The sequence below is a fragment of the Leiobunum rupestre genome, chromosome 1 (assembly GCF_980474605.1).
Source record: "Leiobunum rupestre chromosome 1, qqLeiRupe1.1.hap1, whole genome shotgun sequence".
NCBI lineage: Eukaryota > Metazoa > Arthropoda > Arachnida > Opiliones > Sclerosomatidae > Leiobunum > Leiobunum rupestre.
In genome coordinates this window covers 11,230,686-11,252,635 of record NC_143384.1, presented here as the reverse complement: position 1 = coordinate 11,252,635, position 21,950 = coordinate 11,230,686, and the positions used below count along the sequence as shown (strand labels likewise).

The 21,950-nt window shown below is 36.3% G+C and overlaps 1 protein-coding gene across 1 annotated transcript; it reads left to right on the top strand.

The window, feature by feature from the left end:
- Window positions 1-10,820: 10,820 nt before the first annotated feature.
- On the top strand, window positions 10,821-18,213 carry LOC149961085 (uncharacterized). Its single transcript, XM_090155667.1, has 5 exons — window positions 10,821-11,036; window positions 11,097-11,366; window positions 16,664-16,775; window positions 16,817-17,990; window positions 18,084-18,213. Exons 1-5 carry the CDS (start codon window positions 10,821-10,823, stop codon window positions 18,211-18,213), a joined length of 1,902 nt encoding a protein of 633 aa, XP_090011793.1.
- The last annotated feature ends 3,737 nt before the right edge of the window (window positions 18,214-21,950 follow it).

Below are 21,950 nucleotides of genomic sequence, written 5' to 3'. Positions count from 1 at the left end.
TCAATTTTGTGGGGGTCTAAATTCGCACACGAGAAAATGGAATCTCTGTTCTCGGCCTTTAAACGTCGAAGAGGGGCGCCCCCCCCCCCTTGCATCCGCCACTTTTACGCCGGCAAGCGCTGCCACCGCGGGTTAAATTATCCTTACGCCGCCGAAGGCTCTAAAAACGAGACACGCCACCGCCTCTCATTTTTACATCGGCGCCGGACACTAACTTGGAAGTGGCACTCGCCTCGTACGAGCTGCTTTTTTCCAAAATTTATCACCATGTCTTACAGTCGATTAAACTCGATTTTTTGAAATAATGGAATTTGGCATTCATAAAATCATAGTAGGATTAAGCACACTTCTGCTAGTCCCAAAACGCACTTTTGCCATATGGTATTGTGTTTAAAACTTCACCGTTAAAACCCAAATTAATAATAAATGGAAACAATTGGGTTCAAGGCAAAATACCGAACTTCACAACACTGACTTTTTCGTTGTTTTGGGCCCCTGTTTTTGTAGGTCTAAACCTCTGAAACAATAAAATTTGGACCCATGTTCATACGACACTTTTGACTCATTAGGACCCAAAGAACACGCTCAAAATTAATGACATACTTCATCGTTAGCCCTTGTATTATTATTGTCTGTATTTTCAAATGTTAAAATTTAAACTTACTCTTACGATACAAAAGGGTAGATCAATTAATAAGGTAATATATATTTAAATTAAATGTTATTTATCTTAAAACAAAAGGGGGCTCTGGTGTTGTTTCTGGATGGTGCTGTGTACTGGAAATTGAGTAAGTATTTTTATAATGGTGTATCTGGAATATTTGATTGATAATCTTACATATGACGGATGCGCCCTCAACAACAGCCATCCAACCCTACGAAAGCACAATAATTGGACAACCACTCCCCAATTCGGATAGAGCTTCTTAAATAAGGATATTTGATTTAGCACCAACAACAGTCACTTAGCTCACAGGAGGGTATGAGCAAACGTCCGCAAGTGAAGGAACCTAAAGCTAACAACGGGCACAGTGCATTTCGCCACCCCTACACAGCTAGAAGTGCAAATCCCGTTTAAAACCAAAGGGTAAGTATGGTCGCAGCACCTCATTGTCCTATTGTTTAAAATTGAAAAGCTTACTAACGAAGACAAGATTATTGTCACGTCGCTTTTTAAGTCCCAGACTCTCAAATTTATCGCGTTCACGCTCTTATGAACAAGGCTAAGCTTATTTAAATACCAATAACAACAAACGTAAGTTAAAATTAGAAAAGGTTAGCATCTTTATTTTGTTTATCAACAGAAAATATAGAAAGAAATGTTATTTTTAAACAGTTAAAAATAACTTTTTTCAACAGTTAAACTAAGAAATCGCTTTATCAGATGATCGAATTAAAATATTTCGCTAAACTAGGGCTCGGAATCGAATATCCATTATCCTAAAATATTTATAGTTTTTTGGAGAATTTATTTAAGGATAGAATTGTAGAAATGAATAAATTGCAATTATTCATACGACGAACTAAACAAAATATCGACATTTCGTTAAATAGATAAAGATAATTTTTATTTTAAAATATTATTCATTTTTATAAAACTTGAATTCGCTTATCTTATTAGTAAAATATATGCAAGATTTTTTATTCTAATCACTTTTGTTCATGACCAAACATTTTTCGCTAAACATATCCTTTGAAATAGTGAAGTTGGAAACGAGTATTTTTATATATTTTTAAACAATGTCTATTTTTTATTCATATAAACAATGGATATTTTACGTTGAATGTGTTGTGTAACTAAGGTAATTTTACTCTCTTATTCTTTTGTATAAATATTGTTCAAATAAAAAAATTCGCCATTTGGAACGAGCCGCTAACCTTTTCTGTTCATCCATGTCGACAATAACTTAAAGTAGTGCTCCGCGTTGTTCCGGCTCCGACGTAAACCCTATCGGCTCCATTCGGCTCCATTCGGCTCCGGCTCCAGTTCCAGTGAAGGCCGGAGCCGGAGCTTTTAAAAATTCTCCGCTAACACCCCCGAAAAGGCGGTGCGGTTGTGAAATCGCTGTCATGTTTATTACTTAACTTAAATATCACTTAAATATACAAGCTCTTGGTTTAAAAGTTATTAGCATATTTTTTGGGTTATTAGAATATTTTTTAAGTAACGTAATAGCATTAAACATAGATGGCGATAGCGTCACTAACTTTTACTTTTCAAACTTTATCTCTTGAATCCGTTTCATGACACTTATCGGAGTAATACGCGATGCTTACAACGTATGGCCTAAAGTAACAAATAAGTGTGACACGAAGTAACAAATAAGTGTGTAAGTGTGACACTTATCGGAAGCCGATTTAATATGACTTAAAGTAACAAATAAGTGTGACACTTATCGGAGGCTGTTCTATTCGCGGCTTGGGCGTGGGGATTACACAGCGTGGGCTTTTGACATTCAGAAGGTCGCGGGCTTCAATTTAAAAACACTCTACAGTAAAAACGTTTGTACTATAATTTTTTTTCGATAATTCACTGTAGTCCGCCATTTTGTTTTAAACCTGGTAGCCCTGCTAACTTATTGACGATAATGTCGTTCCACGATAGAATATCCCTTTGTAATTTTCGTCCGTCCATCCGTTAACACGAGGTACATTTGAAATACTTTATGTTGTATGGTTGGTGTCTAAAGCCTGGGGCCGACACCACCTTGTGAATTTTGAAAACAAAAAAACAATATTTTGTACGAGATTCCCAACTAAATCCAAGCTCTCAACATGGATAACTACATAGAAATAAGCAATGAGGTAGAATAAATAGAGATCCAAACAAATCTGGGATTCGCGGGACACGTTTTATTTGAGTAGGAGAATTAGGCTTAAGTTTCAACTCTATCGAATCGTGTTGGCGCCATCTGTTTTTAGCCGTAGGAAGGATAACTGTCGTCTGCTTTATTGATCTTGGCGGAAATTTTGAACGCAATACTCTTTTTGATAGTTTTAAGATAAGTGCACTTTTAAAATTTGGTAGACCTTAAATATTTTTGGTTTTAAAAGTAAAATAACTTTTGCAATGGGTAGAAAATGTTCTGTCAAAAGTTTTGTAAATACTGGGATAAATAAAAAAGTTTCTTGGCATAAGTAAGAAACTGAAAAATTGATAAGATCATAGATGTTTCTGTTATCAAATGTTCTGTTTTGAAGATTTCCTATTAATCGGTCGGATTTGTTAAAAGAATGGCTTGAAGCTATCGGTAATTTTAACTGGACTCCTGATCCAATTGACGTGATTTGTGGTGACCATTTTTTGGAATCGGATTATCGTTAAATTAAGATTACTATATACAACCACGGTTCCAACTTTGCTTTTACCAGAGCAACACATACAAAGAGGAATTGTATTTAACAAATTGACTAAATAAAATTAAAATAAGCTATTTAAATTTTTATTTAACAAATAATTTTAGAAAACCTACAGTCACATTGACTTAAATGAACAATCTACCTCTTTCCTTGGTTGCGAAAAACATAGGCAAACAATTCAGACTTAAAAAGAAAACCAACAACAGATCGAATTTATGGAAATTGAAACTGATCAAGTACAATATATAGCTTGTGCATTAGAAGATACAGATTTATGTATAGAGCTTGCAAATTATGAAATTGAAAATGTAAGTTATATAATATGAAAAAAAAATTAGCATAGTATTAAAATATTTTAAAATTAGGAAAAACAAAATGAGGTGAATGAAGAGACAGAAATTTATGAAGAAAAATATGCTAGAAAGCAAATTCCTTTAACCGAATTAGATCATGTTTTTTTTAATGAACAGTCACTTTTTTTTAAGAATGCATTTCAATTTAGAATTATTTTCAGAATTACAGTTTGTCCTACGAAAAAGGTGTTAAACTATTTTAAACTTTGGCAATGTAATTTTTTTGGTAAAGAATACAATGCGAAGGGTGATTTACAAAAGCATTCTTTCTTCAATACATTATGAATTTCACAGACTAGATTTTTCCAATCTGAAAGTTAACTATGGCTATTTTTGCAGTCCCTAACAATACAATTTGAAGTTTTGAACCAGTCATGATGTATGTACCTTAGAAAAGATACAGCATATATTAAGCCTTGGAAAGATTTAAGTTGAGTTACTTTATATACTTACCAAAACTCTCATTCAGTTGATTATTATTTTTATTTAACTTTACAATTTGTAGTAATAAACTGTAATTTCCTCATTAGAAATTTAAAGATATAAACTAAATAGTTTACTTAACCATGGAGAAAGACTTAACTAGATTATCGTAAAAAAACAAGCGTGAACTGCTACGGATTGAAATATTTCCCTTTTTTTGTTTCTGAAGAAAATGAAGATTCACAAGGTGGTGCCGGTCCTAGACCTTAGACACCATCGAAATATTTTCCCAAACATTACCTCGCTCGCGATTTTATCACTTAGTTTTTTCACTTCCAAGGCCAATCAGAAAAATATGGACCAAAAAACTTGGCAGTGAAAATCCATAAAAGATGGTAGCTCTCATGAGGTGTAAAAATGGCCGCAGGAAAAAGATTTATAGAGTGTTATTGAATTAAATTTTAAAGAAACCAATTTAACAATGTTAAACTTGATATCATAGGTCGGGGGGCTCTGGGCTTCAAAGATCGCCAATGCCCTAGGTTAGGCTGGGGCTCTCTTTTGTATATTAGAATGCCGATCTCTACTTGATTAGTGCTCGGATTTCGATTAATTTTTATCCAGGAATAAAATAAGCTCGGTGATATTTAAATAATATTTATTTAAATAACCAATAGTTGAATACAAATTGTAAAACGTTTAAATAATCGAAAGTGAATAAGCCTATTATTTAAATAAAACAAACAATTATTTAAATAAATTCAACTTTTATTCAAATAAATGGTTGATTGCGTAAAAAACATAATTAAATAAGTTAAAATGATATTCTTCTTACCAACGTTTTTTAAATAAATCGGAAAATTTGTGGATAATGAATAAACAATTTCGAGCACTATAGTTGATATATAACGGTCCCATTGATAGCCGGGCAATGAAATAATATTATCGCCTTCTTGGCGATCTTGTTTCTTATGAATTTACGAGTCCTAGCAGTAGCAGTGGTACACTCCACTGGTAACTTTGTTATCTATCTTGTGTAAAAATAAAATAAAATACTTTTATAAGTATTGATGAATGATGATGTTGTGAAGTTTATTTAACGCCACCTGGCGCTACGTTAACCACCCTCATCAGGCTCCCACTGTTTTACTGAAAGTCGATTTCTTAAATGCTTTCAATATGATCCGACGAGACCGTCTCCTTGAATGCGTCCGCAAGGATACCCCCGACCTCTATTGGTTTTTACGCCAATGCTATAGGGCGCCATCACATCTCGCCTACGGTGAATCAATCCTGTCATCCGAACGGGGTGTTCAACAGGGCGACCCATTGGGTCCAGCGCTCTTTTGCCTCCTTGTGCGTAGAGTGGCTTCCCGCACGGCATCTGAGCTTAACATCTGGTACCTCAATGATTCAACGCTGGGCGGCAGTCCACGTTTCGTCCTCGACGACCTTCTACTTCTCCAAGAACTTTCCGCTGATATCGGCCTGGAGCTCAACACTTCCAAATGCGAGTTATTACTCCTAAACCCCGGCGGCTTTGACTTTCAACACTACCAATCTATGTTCCATGCGGTGGCTTCTGGCGTTAAACTCTTACCGCGCTCCGAATACATCCTCTTAGGAGCTCCCCTCTCGGACGAGGCTATCTCGACTTGCTTGTCCTCTAAAACCAAGGCCTTGAATACCATGGTCGGCAATCTTCAGCAAATATCTGCCCATCAGGGTTTTTTTCTGTTGAAAAATTCAATTGCTATAACAAAGCTATCGTATCTCCTCCGCAGTGCCCCCGTTTGGCGTGATGTCTCTGGCCTTACGTCGTTCGATGAAACCCTTCGTTCGGCGCTGCAAACAGTTACGAACACTCTCATGGACGAGACACTTTGGCTACAGTCGTCGCTTCCCGTGTCTCGGGGAGGCCTGGGTATTCGCTACGCCTCTACCCTCGCTCTCCTCGCCTTTCTCTCGTCGGTATCCAGCGTGGAGGCTTTAGTCCGCACTATTCTGCCTGCCTATATCGACCCTTACGGGTTGGATTTTTCCGACGCTTCATCACATTGGGAACTCCTTTCGGGTGCGGTCTTGCCATCGCCGGATCTCCGAAGTCATCAACGCGCGTGGGAGGCCCCTCTTGTCGAGCAGTCTATCACTCGGTTGTCCGCCCATACTTCAAACGACAGGGACAAAGCTCGGCTACTCTCGGTCAGCTCTGCGGACTCTGGGTGTTGGCTAAACGCCCTTCCTTCGCCGTCCTTGGGTACGCTCTTAGACGAGGACTCCTTCCGGATCGCTGTCGGCATTCGGTTGGGTGCCGAAATTTGTGTCCCGCATGTTTGCAACTGCGGTAGCCGTGTGGACTCCTTGGGCACCCACGGTTTGAGTTGCAAACGAAGCTCTGGTCGGCTGTCACGCCACGGCGCCGTCAATGACCTGCTTAAACGCGCCCTCATTTCTGCCGGTTTTCCGGCCATTCTAGAACCCCCCGGCCTGTCGCGGGACGATGGGAAACCACCCGATGGCATCATCTTGGTCCCCTGGTCCAGTGGGAAATCCCTGGTCTGGGACTTTACGTGCACCGACCCTCTAGCCCCATCCTACTTGGCGTCTTTCTCTTCAGCCCCCTCTGGGCGGCAACCCAGGCCGAATTACGGAAGAACTCCAAATACGCGGGCTTGGAAAATCGGTTCATCTTCACTGCTGTCGCGGTTGAAACCCTGGGCTCCTTCGGGCGGGATGGTCTGGCCTTGATCCATTCGATAGGCCGTCGGATCAAGGAGGTCACAGGCGAGCATCGGTCGGTGACTTTCCTTTTGCAACGGATCGCCATCGCGGTGCAGAGAGGCAATGCGGCCTCAGTACTAAACACTTTCCCTCCGGGCGCCTCCCTCGGTGATTTTTGTACTCCCTGCCCTAAGTATGTGTGGGTGTGTTTTTTTTGTTATTATTTTTGTACTATATAGTTTATAAAATAAAATAATATTAACGCTTTGATTAGCTTTTGAAACACAATAATGTATTCTTTCACCGAAACATTAGTGTTAGCTTAATATATACATGCGCTTAAAAACAATTAGTGCAATCGGAGCGGGCTCTAGGATTTTGCATCCGGCTCCGGCTCCGGCTTTTAAGGGGAGCCGAGTTTTGGCTCCTGCTCCGGCTCCGACACATCCTCGGAGCCGATATCGGCTCCTGCTCCGACCTCGGTATTTTAGAAGCGCTTGTCTACGCCCTTAACGCGATTTCCATTACTCGCTACGAGTGACATTCCATTTGCTGGGCGATTTGTAGCTCGAGACCTTCGAGGAAGCAGTGGCGTCGCTACGGGGTGCGGGGGTGCGGACCGCCCTGGCTGGGTGTTAACCTCAAAGAGCGCCAAGATGGGCGACACTCTTGGCCCTTGAAGCATCTGACGATAGAATAAAATCGTACGTCGCTCAATGTGCAAGAGTGACTGTCACTCTAAATTTCCGCATTGGGTGAAGTAGATCCGCGTGTTTGGATCTATCTAAATAGAACGTACCAATTTTCCTCGTCCATAAATTGGGCATTGGCTGCTATCGCACCCAAAAAGATAAATATGAAAGTGGTACATCAAACGATAGGAGATATTCTCCGCTATAACACTTCGTAGTCGCTTTCGCAAGTTGGGCCATTGGAACACATAAGGTGGACATTATCTATCCCTCATGCTTATGACAATAGAAAGGTAAATCGTACATCAATTTCATCAGGAGATTGCTCCTTCGTTGTCGCTCTATGTATTTAGTTCGCGGGTCTTTTTGGGTACTTGGGGCCCTAAAAAGTTCGACCAAAAAAACTAAGACAGTTGCCAAGTTTCTGAGGGCAACCTTCAACCGAGCAACGTATCCGTAAAAGGGGTGTCTTTGAATTCTTTTTCAGGGTTCGTGCACGACCTGGAAAACCTGGAAAAGTCAGGGAAGTAGAAAAAAGGCCCAAAAAGCCAGGGAAATGTCAGGGAATTTTTAATTGAATCCAAAAAGTAAAAGAATTTACTTTCTGAAAATTGTAAACTCGTCAATTCCCTGAATCCTCAATGTAAATCGCGTAGAAGTCCTAAATTCTTGCCTTGGAACTAAACTAATTCCGTAGGTTTATAGTCAAATCCTAGTTTTTGTGTATATAAAATATTCGAGATCCTATAGAGGTCTCCGTGGTGCTCTTAGATGTAATAGAAAATGTTCAGGAAATTTTAGATAAAATGGTCAGAGAAAACTATATTATACACTAAACGACCGCGACCTCAAATTATACCGAAATGGAGATCGGGTCTCTTAAAAAAGTGTTCTCGATTTGGATAAAAGTAAACAAAAGCGATACCGTTTTTCTTTTGTACATGTAGATAATACATTGCCAATAAAAAATTTCAAATTGTTTTAAATTTATCCATTCGTGAATTTTTTTCGTAAATGAATTCGCCTATTGTTTATTTAAGATTTGGATATATTTATACTTAATATACGTTTTTGAAGGTTTGAGTTCGTTAAAAGAAAAAAAGCTGCTTTACACCTTTCTTACGTGAATAACTATTTCTTAAAAAACATAAACCCTAAAACATATAAACAACATTTTCTTTATGAACAGCGAAATATTATTCAGATAAATAATTGTTTAAAATTATAAATTTTAAAGAAATGCATTTATTCACTAGTAAACGAAATCTATTTTCTTCAAATAAACAATCGTCATTTGGATATAGTAGGCCTTATCCATTGGATAAAGGTTGTAGGAATTCCGAGCACTACGCTAAACGTGGAGATACTTAACCGTTCTGTTTCTTTGTTATATGTAAAATCATTTAAAGGCCTAGGTTTTCTTCTGCCGGTCCCCCTTTAAATTAGGCCAACATGTTCAGCGGTTGGCCTACCACCAGGATATTTATGCTCCACTAAGTTAATTTAAAGGGGGACAGGCAGAAAAAAACCTAGGCCTTTTACGGAATTCTTGGGAACCCAAAATTTCCTCTTCAGTTATGTATCGAGTGATAGAACGCCTATGATCAAAATATTTATCTCATAAACTCTTGATGCAAACGGGCAAATAGAAAAGATTATTTTAAAAATTTGGATTTTAAATTGTGCCAATTCGTTTTACTCACCATTTTGAAAAATCGGAGCAATAAACACGAAAACGTTAGTTGAAAGGTGATTTTTAAAAGAGATTGAAATTTCCAGCAATGCTGTTACAACTGATAACACGGTAGTACATATTACTAAAACCAGATAGTACTGAAATTGAAATTGAGGTTATTTTAAAGTGAAAGTATTCCAAAAATGTTAAAACTATTGGTTGGAAATGAATAGTTGGTGATTGATTTTAAAATAAAACTGCTTTGTTTTTTAAGTTAATTTTTATATTAAAACTTTAAGAGAGAATATATGACAAGTAGCTTTACAAAATTGGATTCGCTCAGCTCTTTCACTTGGAGAATCTATATATATTTTTAAATTAATCTTTCCACCATGGAATAATACTGACTGCTATAAAACTTACTAATTGTTTCATTATAAAAAAACATAAAAGTTTATTTATCCCTTTTAAATATAAGATAATTCAGTTAATTTAACGACCTTAAGATAACACACACAGGTATTGTTGCGTAAGCAACAGCAGCTAACAATATTGGAAATTATTGTTAAACAGATGATATCACTCGAAATATAGATTAATGTTTGATATATGAGATGTAAAAACATTTTAAATTAAAATATTTTATCAAAGACGTTGGAATTGAAATTCGACAGCCTTTCTTAAAAAAAACTAAAATGAAATGGCAAAAACATAATAAAAAGCGGCGCAAAATTAGCCATTCAAAGACGGGGATCTTGCATTTTTAGTTCAACATAGATTTTTACAGGGTGTTTGAAATTTAGCGAATCAAGCATTTTTTGCCAAAACTATGTATTGAATATGTACAAAATTTCCAGTGGGTATTAAATGACAATTAATCGTTTTAAATTTTTATTTTCACGAAAATTGGGGAAATATACATGGTTTTGGATGTAATTATTTTTCACCGGTAGGTTGCAGACCAAAAAGTTTGAAAGAGAAAGGGAAATAGCAGACTCCGAAATATTAGAGTACACTTGTTTTGATTAAAATCCACCAATTTTTCACTTAAATATGAAGACATCAAAAACAAGCTGGTCCATTCATTATAATATAAAATTGGCCAAAATAGCATTTGACAATTTTAAATTAAATTCAGAAATAGAGTGTTATTACTTAGGTTTATTCTTAAAAAGTTACCATTTAGTATTTAAAGCTGAACCACAACGAAGTTAAATCATTATTCGAAATTGTCAGTTAAATAATGCCCCTCGATATAATTTTGAGCAGTGCAACCATGTGCTTGAGCTATTTATTGGTATAGGAAATCAGAACGCTCGTAGAGTAAGCCAGTTATTTAGAAATCGTTTTCCCAACTGTAGCCCTGGTCACACAACTGTTCTCAGAGTCAAAAGGGACTTAAACAAATTGGGCAACATCAATCCGAGGTTCCGTGGAAAAGGCCAAAAGCACATTGACTTGGTAGACGTTGTCCTTGCGTACTTCGTTGCATATCCTCGATCGAGCGACAGAGTGGCGAGCAATGCCCAGTGTGTGGCCAATAGCTACGTAACCATTATATTCCTTACCGAGCGACAATCCATCAAGCACTAGACAATGGAGACATGCAGCACCGATACAAATTCTGCAATTGGCTTAACATCATGGCTGACGGAAACCGGGATTTTCAGCGTGTTTTGCTTCTATCCGATGAATGCACTTTATCAAGTGATAGCTCATTTAACCACCAGAACAATCACATGTTGTGCAACGCGAGTCCTCACTGGAGATACCCTTATCACCATCAGCAGTAGTTTAGCGTGGGCTGGTCTGGTAGGAGATAGACTAATTGGTTAATTTTTTCTACCGACTCGTCTTAATGGACAGAATTAGTTGGCCTTTCTTCAAAACGAGGAAGCGGATACATTGGATGATCTTCCCGTGCAAGATTTCAAGCGTCTTGGATTTATGCATGACGGAGCGCCAGCTCAACAGCAATATGATGTTGTTAAGAACCTCAAAAAGGAATTCCTCAATCAATGGATGGGAAGGAATGGACCCGTTCGTTGGCCTCCTAGATCCCCGGAATTAACAGATCTGGATATTTTCTTGTGGGGCTTCATAAAAAACCACGTTTACCGTACGCCTGTGGCCAGCGTTCATGTATAACGCGAGGGAATTGTAGAGGCAGGTTATCTTGTCACCCCAGAAATGATTCGAGATTATTTTTAAAATCTTTTTAATATAACCAGAGGTGTGTCGCACCTGAAGGTGGTATGATTTTAGCACATTTGTAAACTGATTCCGTCGTTAATTCCAATTTTAGATTAAAATAAATGAAACAAAAAGCATTTGCCTCCTACGACCAACTTGTTTTTTCATGACCTCATATTTCAGTGAAAAAACGTGGATTTTGTCTGCAACCTACCGGTAAAAAATAATTTGCTCGAAAACCATGAAAATAGCCCCGATTTTCGTTAGGGGGGCGATTTTCCCATATAAATCTGCCCTTGCTGTCGCGGCATTAGACAATCTCCTACTACTACTTTTACAATTTATTTAATAACTAGTACTTTAACTACTCCTTTTGTTTTGTTTTTTATAAAAATGGGGTGAAACAACTTACGCGTGTACATTAAAGTAAAATTAATTTGAAACACGAACATTTTGCGTAAGTTAAGTAATTTTTATTCTTAATAAAATCCGACTAGTTTCGGCACACCTCTTTGCCATTGTCAAGGCAGAAGAAAAGTGCCAGCAGTGCCATTTACATATAATATATAATGGTAAAATTCGAGAAATAAAATAAAAATATATTTATTTATACTAAATTACTTATCGATAGATTTTTAATATGTTAAAGGAAAATAAGGTCCATCTGAATTGTTTTAAAAAATTAACCGATTATTTTAAAAATTGAAGAGCTACGACGTAGTAATAAATATTTCTGACAAAGGTGGCACGATAGTTGTTCTTAAGAGATCGCCATATGAAGAATTGAAGATAGAGTTAATGACTAACTTAAAGAAGAAGTTTATCGGAAAGTACATTTTGATCAATCTAGCAAAGTAATAACTGAGTTAAAAAATACGTTTGAAAACCATAAAATCAATTGAAAATGTTTTTAAAAACACTCCGAGATTGTATGCTGTTTCAAAAATTCTAAAATTGCCCTATTGCTTCTAAAATTAAATCATTAGAGATATATCAAAGGCCTTCTTGTTAAAGTAGTACTGAACTTGTAGAAAGATAAAGGACTGAGATTGCTTCAAAAATTATATAGTTTGACATAGTATTATTGTTCACTTAATTTCTCATCAAAGAGAAATCTTGAAAACACGTTTTAGAGAAACTTACGATAATGTAACGGTTGATGAGCTGGTAAGCTTCGTTGCGTTTACGGTCAAAAACTAGTATTTTATATAAAATAATTCTTTTCACTTTCAAAATGATGGTTTGAGTACGGGTAGTTGCCTCTCACCTATTTTCAAAGACATTTTTTTAACAATTTTCAATGTGTTTTAAAAACACTTTACAGTTAACCCGGATATGTTTGCTTGTTATGTTGACGACCCTTTAAGTCTGTTCCTAAAGGGTACAAATGACATCGAAAAATAATTAAATTATTTAAACTCTGTTCACTTAAATATCAAATTGACATACGAAAAGGAGGTAAACAATACATGGAAATTTTTAGACGTTTAGATGAAAGTTGTCGATTATCTCCTTAGGTCAACACATCCGCTTTACCAAAAATTTCGTAATTATCGTGTATGTAGTAATTATAAATTTGTCGTTGATGAAGTTGCCTTATTAAAATATGTAGCAATTTATCGAGGTTTTAAACCATACATGATGGATAAAATATTTAATAAGTTTAAAAAACATAACAAAAACTAGTTGACACCATATTACTAATGCCTGAAACGAATAGTCAAAAGAAAAACGTGACACTTATGTAAAATGGCACCGCAATTATTTTACTTAAAAAAATAGCGTTGGGTTTATACCTCAAAATCAAATTTAAAAAACATTTGAATAGTGGCGAAAACAAATCAAATCCTCTACTAAAACAAGGTTTTTTTAAAATTTCCTGTTATGATTGTGATAAAAGTTACATTGGTCAAACCAAGAATGTATTGAAGTTACTTAAGACCTTTTCACACGAGCCAACTTTTCAAATCAAAATGCTGAGTCAGCAAAAATGGATCAGTGATACATTTTTTTCTCGCGTACTTTTTTGGTGGATCAACTCATCGAACTTTTATTCACACGAACCAACTAGTTAACTCAACTCAAAGTTGACTCATCTAGTTGGATCAAAAAGTTGGCTCGTGTGAATAGACCTTAAGAATATTGGACTACAGGATTCTGATTCCCATCCTCGCAGCCTTTGGAGCTTAAATTCGTCTGCTTTCCCATTCAAGTTTTCTATATGGTATAACCTTGAATGCGCCTTAAATGCAGACGAACTTTCTCCACAAAAGCTGCGAGGATGGTACCAGGGGTTAATGCTATGCTCAAATATTCTTAGTAACTTCAATACATTCTTGGTCAAACGAAAAGATCTTTAAAAATTCGATAAGATAAACACAGGTCACATTAAATGTAGTGAGTGGGAACAATCAGGTTAAAGAGACCGGACATTCACCCAACTTCGGTGATGCTAAATTAATGCTGAACCTAAATTTTATATACAAAGAGGTATGTACACGCCAATCTATCGAAATTTATAATCATGGGGAAAAATGTTAATAAATTCTAATGGACCTTATTTACCTTTTATATATAATATACTATCGATAAGAAATATAGTTTAAATTAATAATTTTTTCTTTTTTCATTTTGTTTCGATTTTTGTTATTATTGTATATTGTATCAATATATTTCGAAATGTCGCAGATGTCACTTTTCTTCGGCATTGACATTGGCACTGAGGTTTGCCGAAACTAATCGGTTTTAATTACAAATAAAAATTACTTTACTTACGCAAAGTGTTGGTGTTTTTATTTAATTTTACTTTATCTTCTACTACTACATTTTGGCCATAGCAATAGTTCCACTAGATATATACAGGATGTTTGAAATTAATCGATACAAGCCACACTATTTATTGTAGAAAAACGAGATTTTCACGGGGTATTAATTTTAACGTGGTTGGTCCCAACGTTCCATTGACAATACATGTAATTGGCATTCATTGTGTTGTTAATTGTGTATAACTAAAACCACTAATCTCCTGAATAAAAAACTACTCAGGGATGTTGCCCATGCTCTTTGGACGCAGTGTTTGTAATTTAGTAAAAATCTTTAAAGAACGAGAGGAGAGAAGAAATTTTCTCGTGCGCGAATTTCAACCCCCACCCTCTCTGCATCACTTACCGGCTATCGTGATGAGTGACAGCTCGGACCGCTCACCGCGGCTCGGACTATTGTATGAATCCGACCTTCTTCCCCGCTTATTGTAGCGCTGACTTCTTTCAATGTTATTTTGTATGCAACAGTACAACAGTGTCTTATATCTGCTTTCAGCGAAGATACCTATGTGGGTCAGATCGACTAGACTCGGCGTTCGCGATGGGTTTTTACCTTTTTTTTTGAAACTACCAGTCTGAATTCCAAAATACCCTCTCTAAGCTCGAAATAATATTGTCATATCGATTCACTTTTGCTTTCATAGTCAAAAAGAACGGTCTTGTAAGAGTAATTTGCGTTGGATACTAATTTTGAGTTTGAAACTATTTTCAAATAATGGATATTTTACATGACGTAACAAATAACTCTAATAATGAAAATACCTCCAAATATAAAAAAGACTGAAATCAGGAGAGATAAAAGAATATACAAGAAAAAAATACTGTCGGCAAAACATTACTACGAACTTTGAGAATGAAGCTTCAAAATTAGAGTTTGCTACTACCTTAGAAAGAGCGCGAAAGGTTTTACATCCTGCAACCACAGCAAAAGTTTTACTTATTGGATTGAAGTGTATAATTGAAGATACTATGGTAAGTAGTTTTTATATTTTGTATATTGTTTTTCAAGAAAACTGTGTTAGACGTAGCATTCTTACATATTTTCTCAAACAATTTAGGATGAACAAAGTGAGGCGACAATTTCTAATGAGAAAATCGATTCTGATCGAAACGTAAGAGTGTATATTTTTTAATTTTTAGTTAAATATCCTACAAAATCAAACTTGCCCCAGTAATTATATTCGGGTTGAGAATTATTAAATTTCGGATAAATAATAACTTATTGTCGTCAGTGCCCCCCCCCCTCCGAAACGTATGGTTGTAGGTATATATATTTTTTTTCATTGTGTGCCCTCCCCAAAACTAAATCATACTCAGTGGCGTAACCAGACACCAATTTTGCGCCCCCTCCTATATAGAGTAATATCGGCGTGACGTATGTCGACGTCATCCATGCTTTTTCCTATAGATAAAAAACTGCCCAAAAAATGGCGCCCATAGCCCAAAGCTACAGAGCGATACTACTCTGTAGCTTTGGGCTATTTAATTTAAATATTTAGATTTATTTGATATAAAGACTGTCATAAAAAAACGTATTAATATGACAAATATTTATAAACACATATATTGCAATGTTGATGAATTTATTAAATTATATTACAAATTAATTAATACAAAATTATCATGATAAAAAGCTCTAAAACGCGCCCCCTATAAGTTTGCAGTCGCCCCCTTCGTCCCCCTGGTACTGACGCTACTGATTGGATTATAATTCTGATTGTAATAAATCAATAACAAATAGCGACAATAAAACATTCAGACATAAATTCAATGATGAACTTTATCTAGAGTGGCGACGACAGGGGTAGGCCATTGCGTTGCTTGAAATTGGAAAGGGGGCCCCAAAATTTTGGGGATTACCAAAAGAATAACATTAGTGAAATATTTTGCAGTTCAATTTTAAATTACTTAAATTTTCACTGAAGTATTTAGAGGAAGCGTTGAATTCGAAAACTTGAAGGCGGTTCACTATATTTCGGTAGTTCTAGGGTAATTAGAATAGTGGCTCCAAAACCCTTCAAAGAGACACAAAAAGTATAAACAGGGGCCCCTCAGCATACTTTGCCTAACTTTTCAAAAGTTCCTGGCGCCGCCACTTAGAATGATTTTTCTAAGTAGCAGGCTTTGCGATGTCATTTCTACTTACCTATTTTTATAGTAATGATATATGGTAATGGCATTCCGTAGCTTTGGCCATGCATGGCCGCAATGCCGGTATACTTTTGTGAAAAGCATTGGTAACATTCTCTGACGTAATCGTGCCAACTCACTAAATTACATTACCTCTTATATTTCGATATGCCTAACGTTATATAATATGCACCGTAAATTGATAATTTTTTTAACCTAATTTTAGTTCAAATTTAGTTTTATATTGATAATTAAACATTTAAATTTTTTATATTTTATATTTTCTTTTTTTAGTCTCCTGAAAATACGGAGAGTGAAAATGATGAAGAAAATGAAGAGCCCTCTTCTATGCCAAAAACTTATATTTTTGATGAGGAATCGCTGGCCACTCAAACAAAAGAATTCAGTAAACATAGTAGAATGTGTAAAAGTGAACTCTCTTTCAAGGGTTCGAGAAATATTTCAAGATTTGTAAAAGAAGTGAAATAGAATGCAAAGAAGGGCATTGCAAGAAAGTGATTACTTCTTCACAGCTCAAGGAATTTTACACAGTAAACTGTATGCTTTTTGTTGCATTTGCTTGTAGCGGAATGCTAAAAGTGCAATTCGATAAATTTGTAAAATTCTGTAATCTTGGGGTATATGAGAGAAACACTTTCAAAAATATAGTTATAGCCTTCGGAGCTATAGTTAGTTTATTGAAATTAGAATCAATAAAAGAAGCAATTCATTGTGAACAGACGGAAGAGAACGGGGAGAAGAAAATTGAAATTGAAACTGACGCACGTCATGCGTGCAGAAACAATTCCATGCCCGCCGACGTTGTCGCTCTAGGTTCGAAGACCCATAAAGTTGTGAGCATAGTTCATGTAACTAAAAAAGACGAACCCAGCTCACAAAAACATGAACTGTATGGTACAAAAATAATCTATGACGAGTTGAAATTACACGGGCTTGTTGTTACGGATCATGCACATGACCGTAACACAAGTGTAAACAAATATATAAAAGAACAAAACGGGCCTACGAGCACCAACGACAGATGGCACGCGGTCAAAGCAATTGCAAAAGGATTGCGAGAGCTAGGAAAAGGAGCGATCAAATGGACCGGAATAAAATGGCACCCGCAACTGAAAGACAAAGAAAGCGTTGTCAAAAATCATATGTACTGGTCAATAGCCAACTGTGAACAAGACCCAGAAAAACTCCGGAAAAACATTGACCGGTGTATCCTACATTTTCAGGATAAACATCAACTCTGCGTTCAGGAATCCCCTTGCCGGGAAAAGGATCACGTTCTCTCAGTCGATGTTATTTCTGACCCAAAAGCTGCTGAAATGTTAGAAAATTTCTTGCACTCGACTACATTATATAAATACCCAGCCGACTATGCAAATTCTAGAGACACATATTACGTTGAAAGCTTCAACAATACATGTTTGGTGTACCTAGACAAAAGAATCCACTATGGCGACTTTATTTATGAATTGAGGCGTGATTTAGTGGTTCTTGATTGGAACGAACATGTTTCTCGAGGTTATACGAGGGTATGGGATAGAGAAAGGGTACAACACGCTAACCAAATTAGAGGAAAAAAGACCAACAAAAAGAAATCTTATAAGTACGTATGATACTAATTATCTGTGCCACTGTTAGTATGGATCACTAGAAAACCTTGAATATTCGATCTTATTTTCTCGTTTTATTTTTTCAGTTTTGTTCAGAAAATTTGGAATCTATTTACCTATCGAAGTAGCGAAACGGAAACCACGGCTAATGAAAATGATATTTCTATAAGTCAATTTACCGAGTATAACAGTGATGATGACATCGAACAAAATTAAAATTTACTTTCATGATTTAATTTTATTTATATTATGTTATTCCCAATAAAAAATAAGTTTCTTTGATTGAAGACCACTAATAGAATTCGAGGTCCAAAATTCTTGAAACCCTAAAACATTCCAGGAAATTTAAAATTCACAAAAATGTAAAAGGAACGAGTCATGGAGACAGATTTTAGAAAGACGTAGACAGGCTATACGCCCTTTTTTATTTTTCACACTAAAAATATTTTCAAGACAAATTGAGCAAAATCAGTACACAAATATTTAGGCCCACTGATGTCCTTTGTAGGGTACACCAGGTGGATTTGGGTATCTCCTACGTACTTCATTGAGTACGCATTGCGGCATGATTTCTCTTTTATGAAAAACCATAAATTGTCGGTTTCCATCTTCACTCTTTATTTCAAGGTATCCTTCTTTTGTCCACCCCCCTAAGTTAGAAATACAGCTCCAAAATTTTTTATATTTTTGGCGCCTAATTGGCGGATTATGGATAGATGGATCCTGTTGGGTTTGAAGCCACACATGGTTTCGTCTTGAAATACATGGATCCAGAAAGCAATTCGGGCATTCATTGGCATTAAATTCCTGTTGAACGGGAGCGGGTGTCGGTTGATTTTGCGCTTCTGAAAATGAGCAAAAAATAGAATCAAACTAACTTTGAGCTTTTCATTACGATAGTTCAAAAGAACATTCGCTACCATTGCTTTCGAGTACTGGTGTATGGGGCCGATCCAGTTGATCCTCATTTTCTGAAATATAGAAATGCGATTAGTCAATGTTTTCGAAAATTCACGAAATTTGGTAATGTTTATATTCTGAATTGTAACGCACGAAACACTACTGCGAGATTATAGATTGAAAGCTAAAATATTTACATTTTCTTACATGAAAAGTAAGTTCATTGGTAAATATATCGATTTCATTATTACAATTAGGGCTTCTTATGATTATCTGAATAAGACAAACTGACTACCGTTTCTCATATCAAATATATTTCCGAAAAATAACCTGATTCTTCTGGCTCCCTGCCGCCTTTTTATCTGACCTACGGCTATCTGGATTTTACCGTTTTCGGTAACCGACGCGCCAACTAATATTGAAAACGAATAGGCAAATAGGTGGATAGATATATGTCTTTATACTGACTAAATTGATACATCTAATTAAATGTTTTTTAATCGTTTTAAATTTATTTGTACAGCAAAAAAAACTGGCTCAGTCCAACGATGTCAATAGAAAGCTACACTAAAATAGGATTAAAGAAACAATTTAAAAAACAGATAATCCATGAAAGTCATTAGGTTTGTCAGAAAAGCGCAAAGCGTATCTGGGTACTGTCGTTAGAATAAAAACCAGTTATCTGCTAAAGAATCGGATTAAAAATATCCCAGTTTATCTGTGTAAGCAACAGATAAAACATCACAGTTAGAAAACCTAACTAAAGTTCTAAAGTATTTTATTCTGGCAAAAGGCGGTGCCCATCACGCCAGAGGGCTGTACAGTATAGGATAAAAGAGATATTCACACAACACTAATCTAATCAATTTTAATTTTGTCTTTATACCAATATACGCCGTAAGATATGTATTTCATTTGTGGTTATTTAATCAAAATACCGGAAAATCGTTAGATAATATAAAAATTAATGTATAATGTAACTTACCAGGAATATTGTTGGAAGCCAGAAACACGTTTTCAAAATTCCATCCATTCGTAACAAAAAGCTCTCGTATATCATTTTCTTGTTCTTTGCTAACTCGACCGGATAAATTAGACGTCATACCGCGAATAAATATTGCAGAAATAAACCCACTAACTAACGCTTACGATAGTATTTATAGCTTGCATCTATAAAAAAGGGTAAAAACCGAGCGGTGAAAACCCATCGCGAACGCCGAGTCTAGTCATAGGTCTCTTCGCTGAAAGCAGACATAAGACACTGTTGTACTGTTGCATACAAAATAACATTGAAAGAAGTCAGCGCTACAATAAGCGGGGAAGAAGGTCGGATTCATACAATAGTCCGAGCCGCGGTGAGCGGTCCGAGCTGTCACTCATCACGATAGCCGGTAAGTGATGCAGAGAGGGGGGGTTGAAATTCGCGCACGAGAAAATTTCTTCTCTCCTCTCGGTCTTTAAGGGAGTTGCAAAAACAACTTGGACCAGTAGCTCCTGAAAACAATTTTTTTGGGCTAAAATTTTGCCGAATTCTTACATTGATATTTAAAGCATCTGTGCAAAAACTCGTTATCTTTAGAAGGGGGTTGGGCGATTTGCTAAATTATTCTGCCCTGGTCCTTTTTTAAAACTAAGGACAGCGGGTTTCAACCACCTACGTGACAGAGAGGTTACGCTCTCAGCCTATGAGATAGATATACATTTTTAGGAACTCCGTCTGGTCTCTGCTGGTTCTCCTCTTATCGCACTGTCTATAATATTCAACCAATATTTCAGCCGAACCATGTTTTGTAAATTAATTATCAATATATTCTGTGACTCTATCATATATACATAAGTACGGCTTATGTATAAAAATTCCGCTTAATACAATTATTGTGTTCGCATTTCCATTTCTTAATTCGAAAATCAGGTATCTCGAAAAATTTGGTTTAAGTAAATAATAATGACAATTAACGCGTTCTCTTTTCGTTATATTATTTCTAGAAACAGGTATGTAAAATTCTTTTCGATAATGATCATTTAATTTTATAAACGGTTCTATGACGATTCCAATTGGGGCCCTCGTGGGCCCATAATTTGTGCCCCTATTTCCTCAGCGACCACTGAGGTAACAAATAGGAACGCTACGTCCATGAATGGGGTATGAAAACTCTCAGACGTGTGATACCTGTTTTGGACCTTCGGGGCTCCCTAACTATGGACCCTTGATTTCCTAGCGACCACTGAGGCTACAAATATGAACGATAAGTCCATGAATGGGGCATGAGCATTCACACAAGTGCGATACCTGTTTGAGCCCTCGGAGGCCCATTTCTTTGGGCCCTTGATTTATCAGTGACCACTGAGGCAAAAAATATGAACGATACGTCCAATAAAGGGGCACGAAAAACTCTCAGAGGTGTTTACATGTTTAAACCCTCAGCGGCCCATAATTTTTAGCCTTGATTTCTCGGCAAATACAGAATATACCTCAATTTATAGGTGATTAAACTTTCCCTTGATAACGATGCCATTGGGACCCATACATTTGGCCGATGTGGAACTAGCTCAATTTAACATTTCAAAAGTTCTAAAATTATTAAACGAATCAACGATAATGATTATCTCTTACCCAATAAGGAATATGCGATAATTGCGATAAGAATCCCCCGTAACTTCGAGTGGATGCTTTGGAATAAACAATGACGTTGGAGTAGTATATTTCCGCCGTTGACCCGCAAAATTCAAATCGTTTTTCATTGATGACATTAGGGTACACTTTTATGTCATAACTGTTTTCATCTGATTCAAACGTTCCTAGCTACAAAATAATGTAGAATAAATTGTTTTTTTTTTAATATCTCGAAATGGTTAAAAAAATGGACGTTCAATCCCTGTTAGTTGTATCAGAAATACACGAATCATGAAAATAAGTATCAATGTCCTTGAACCTTAAAATATATGAACTTTCACAGTCTCCCGCTGCATTTTGGATATCTATTTCGGAAGAAAATGTTCTGTCGATTAAAATCGATTTATTTCTTATTAAAACCCATTTTACATCTGAAAAA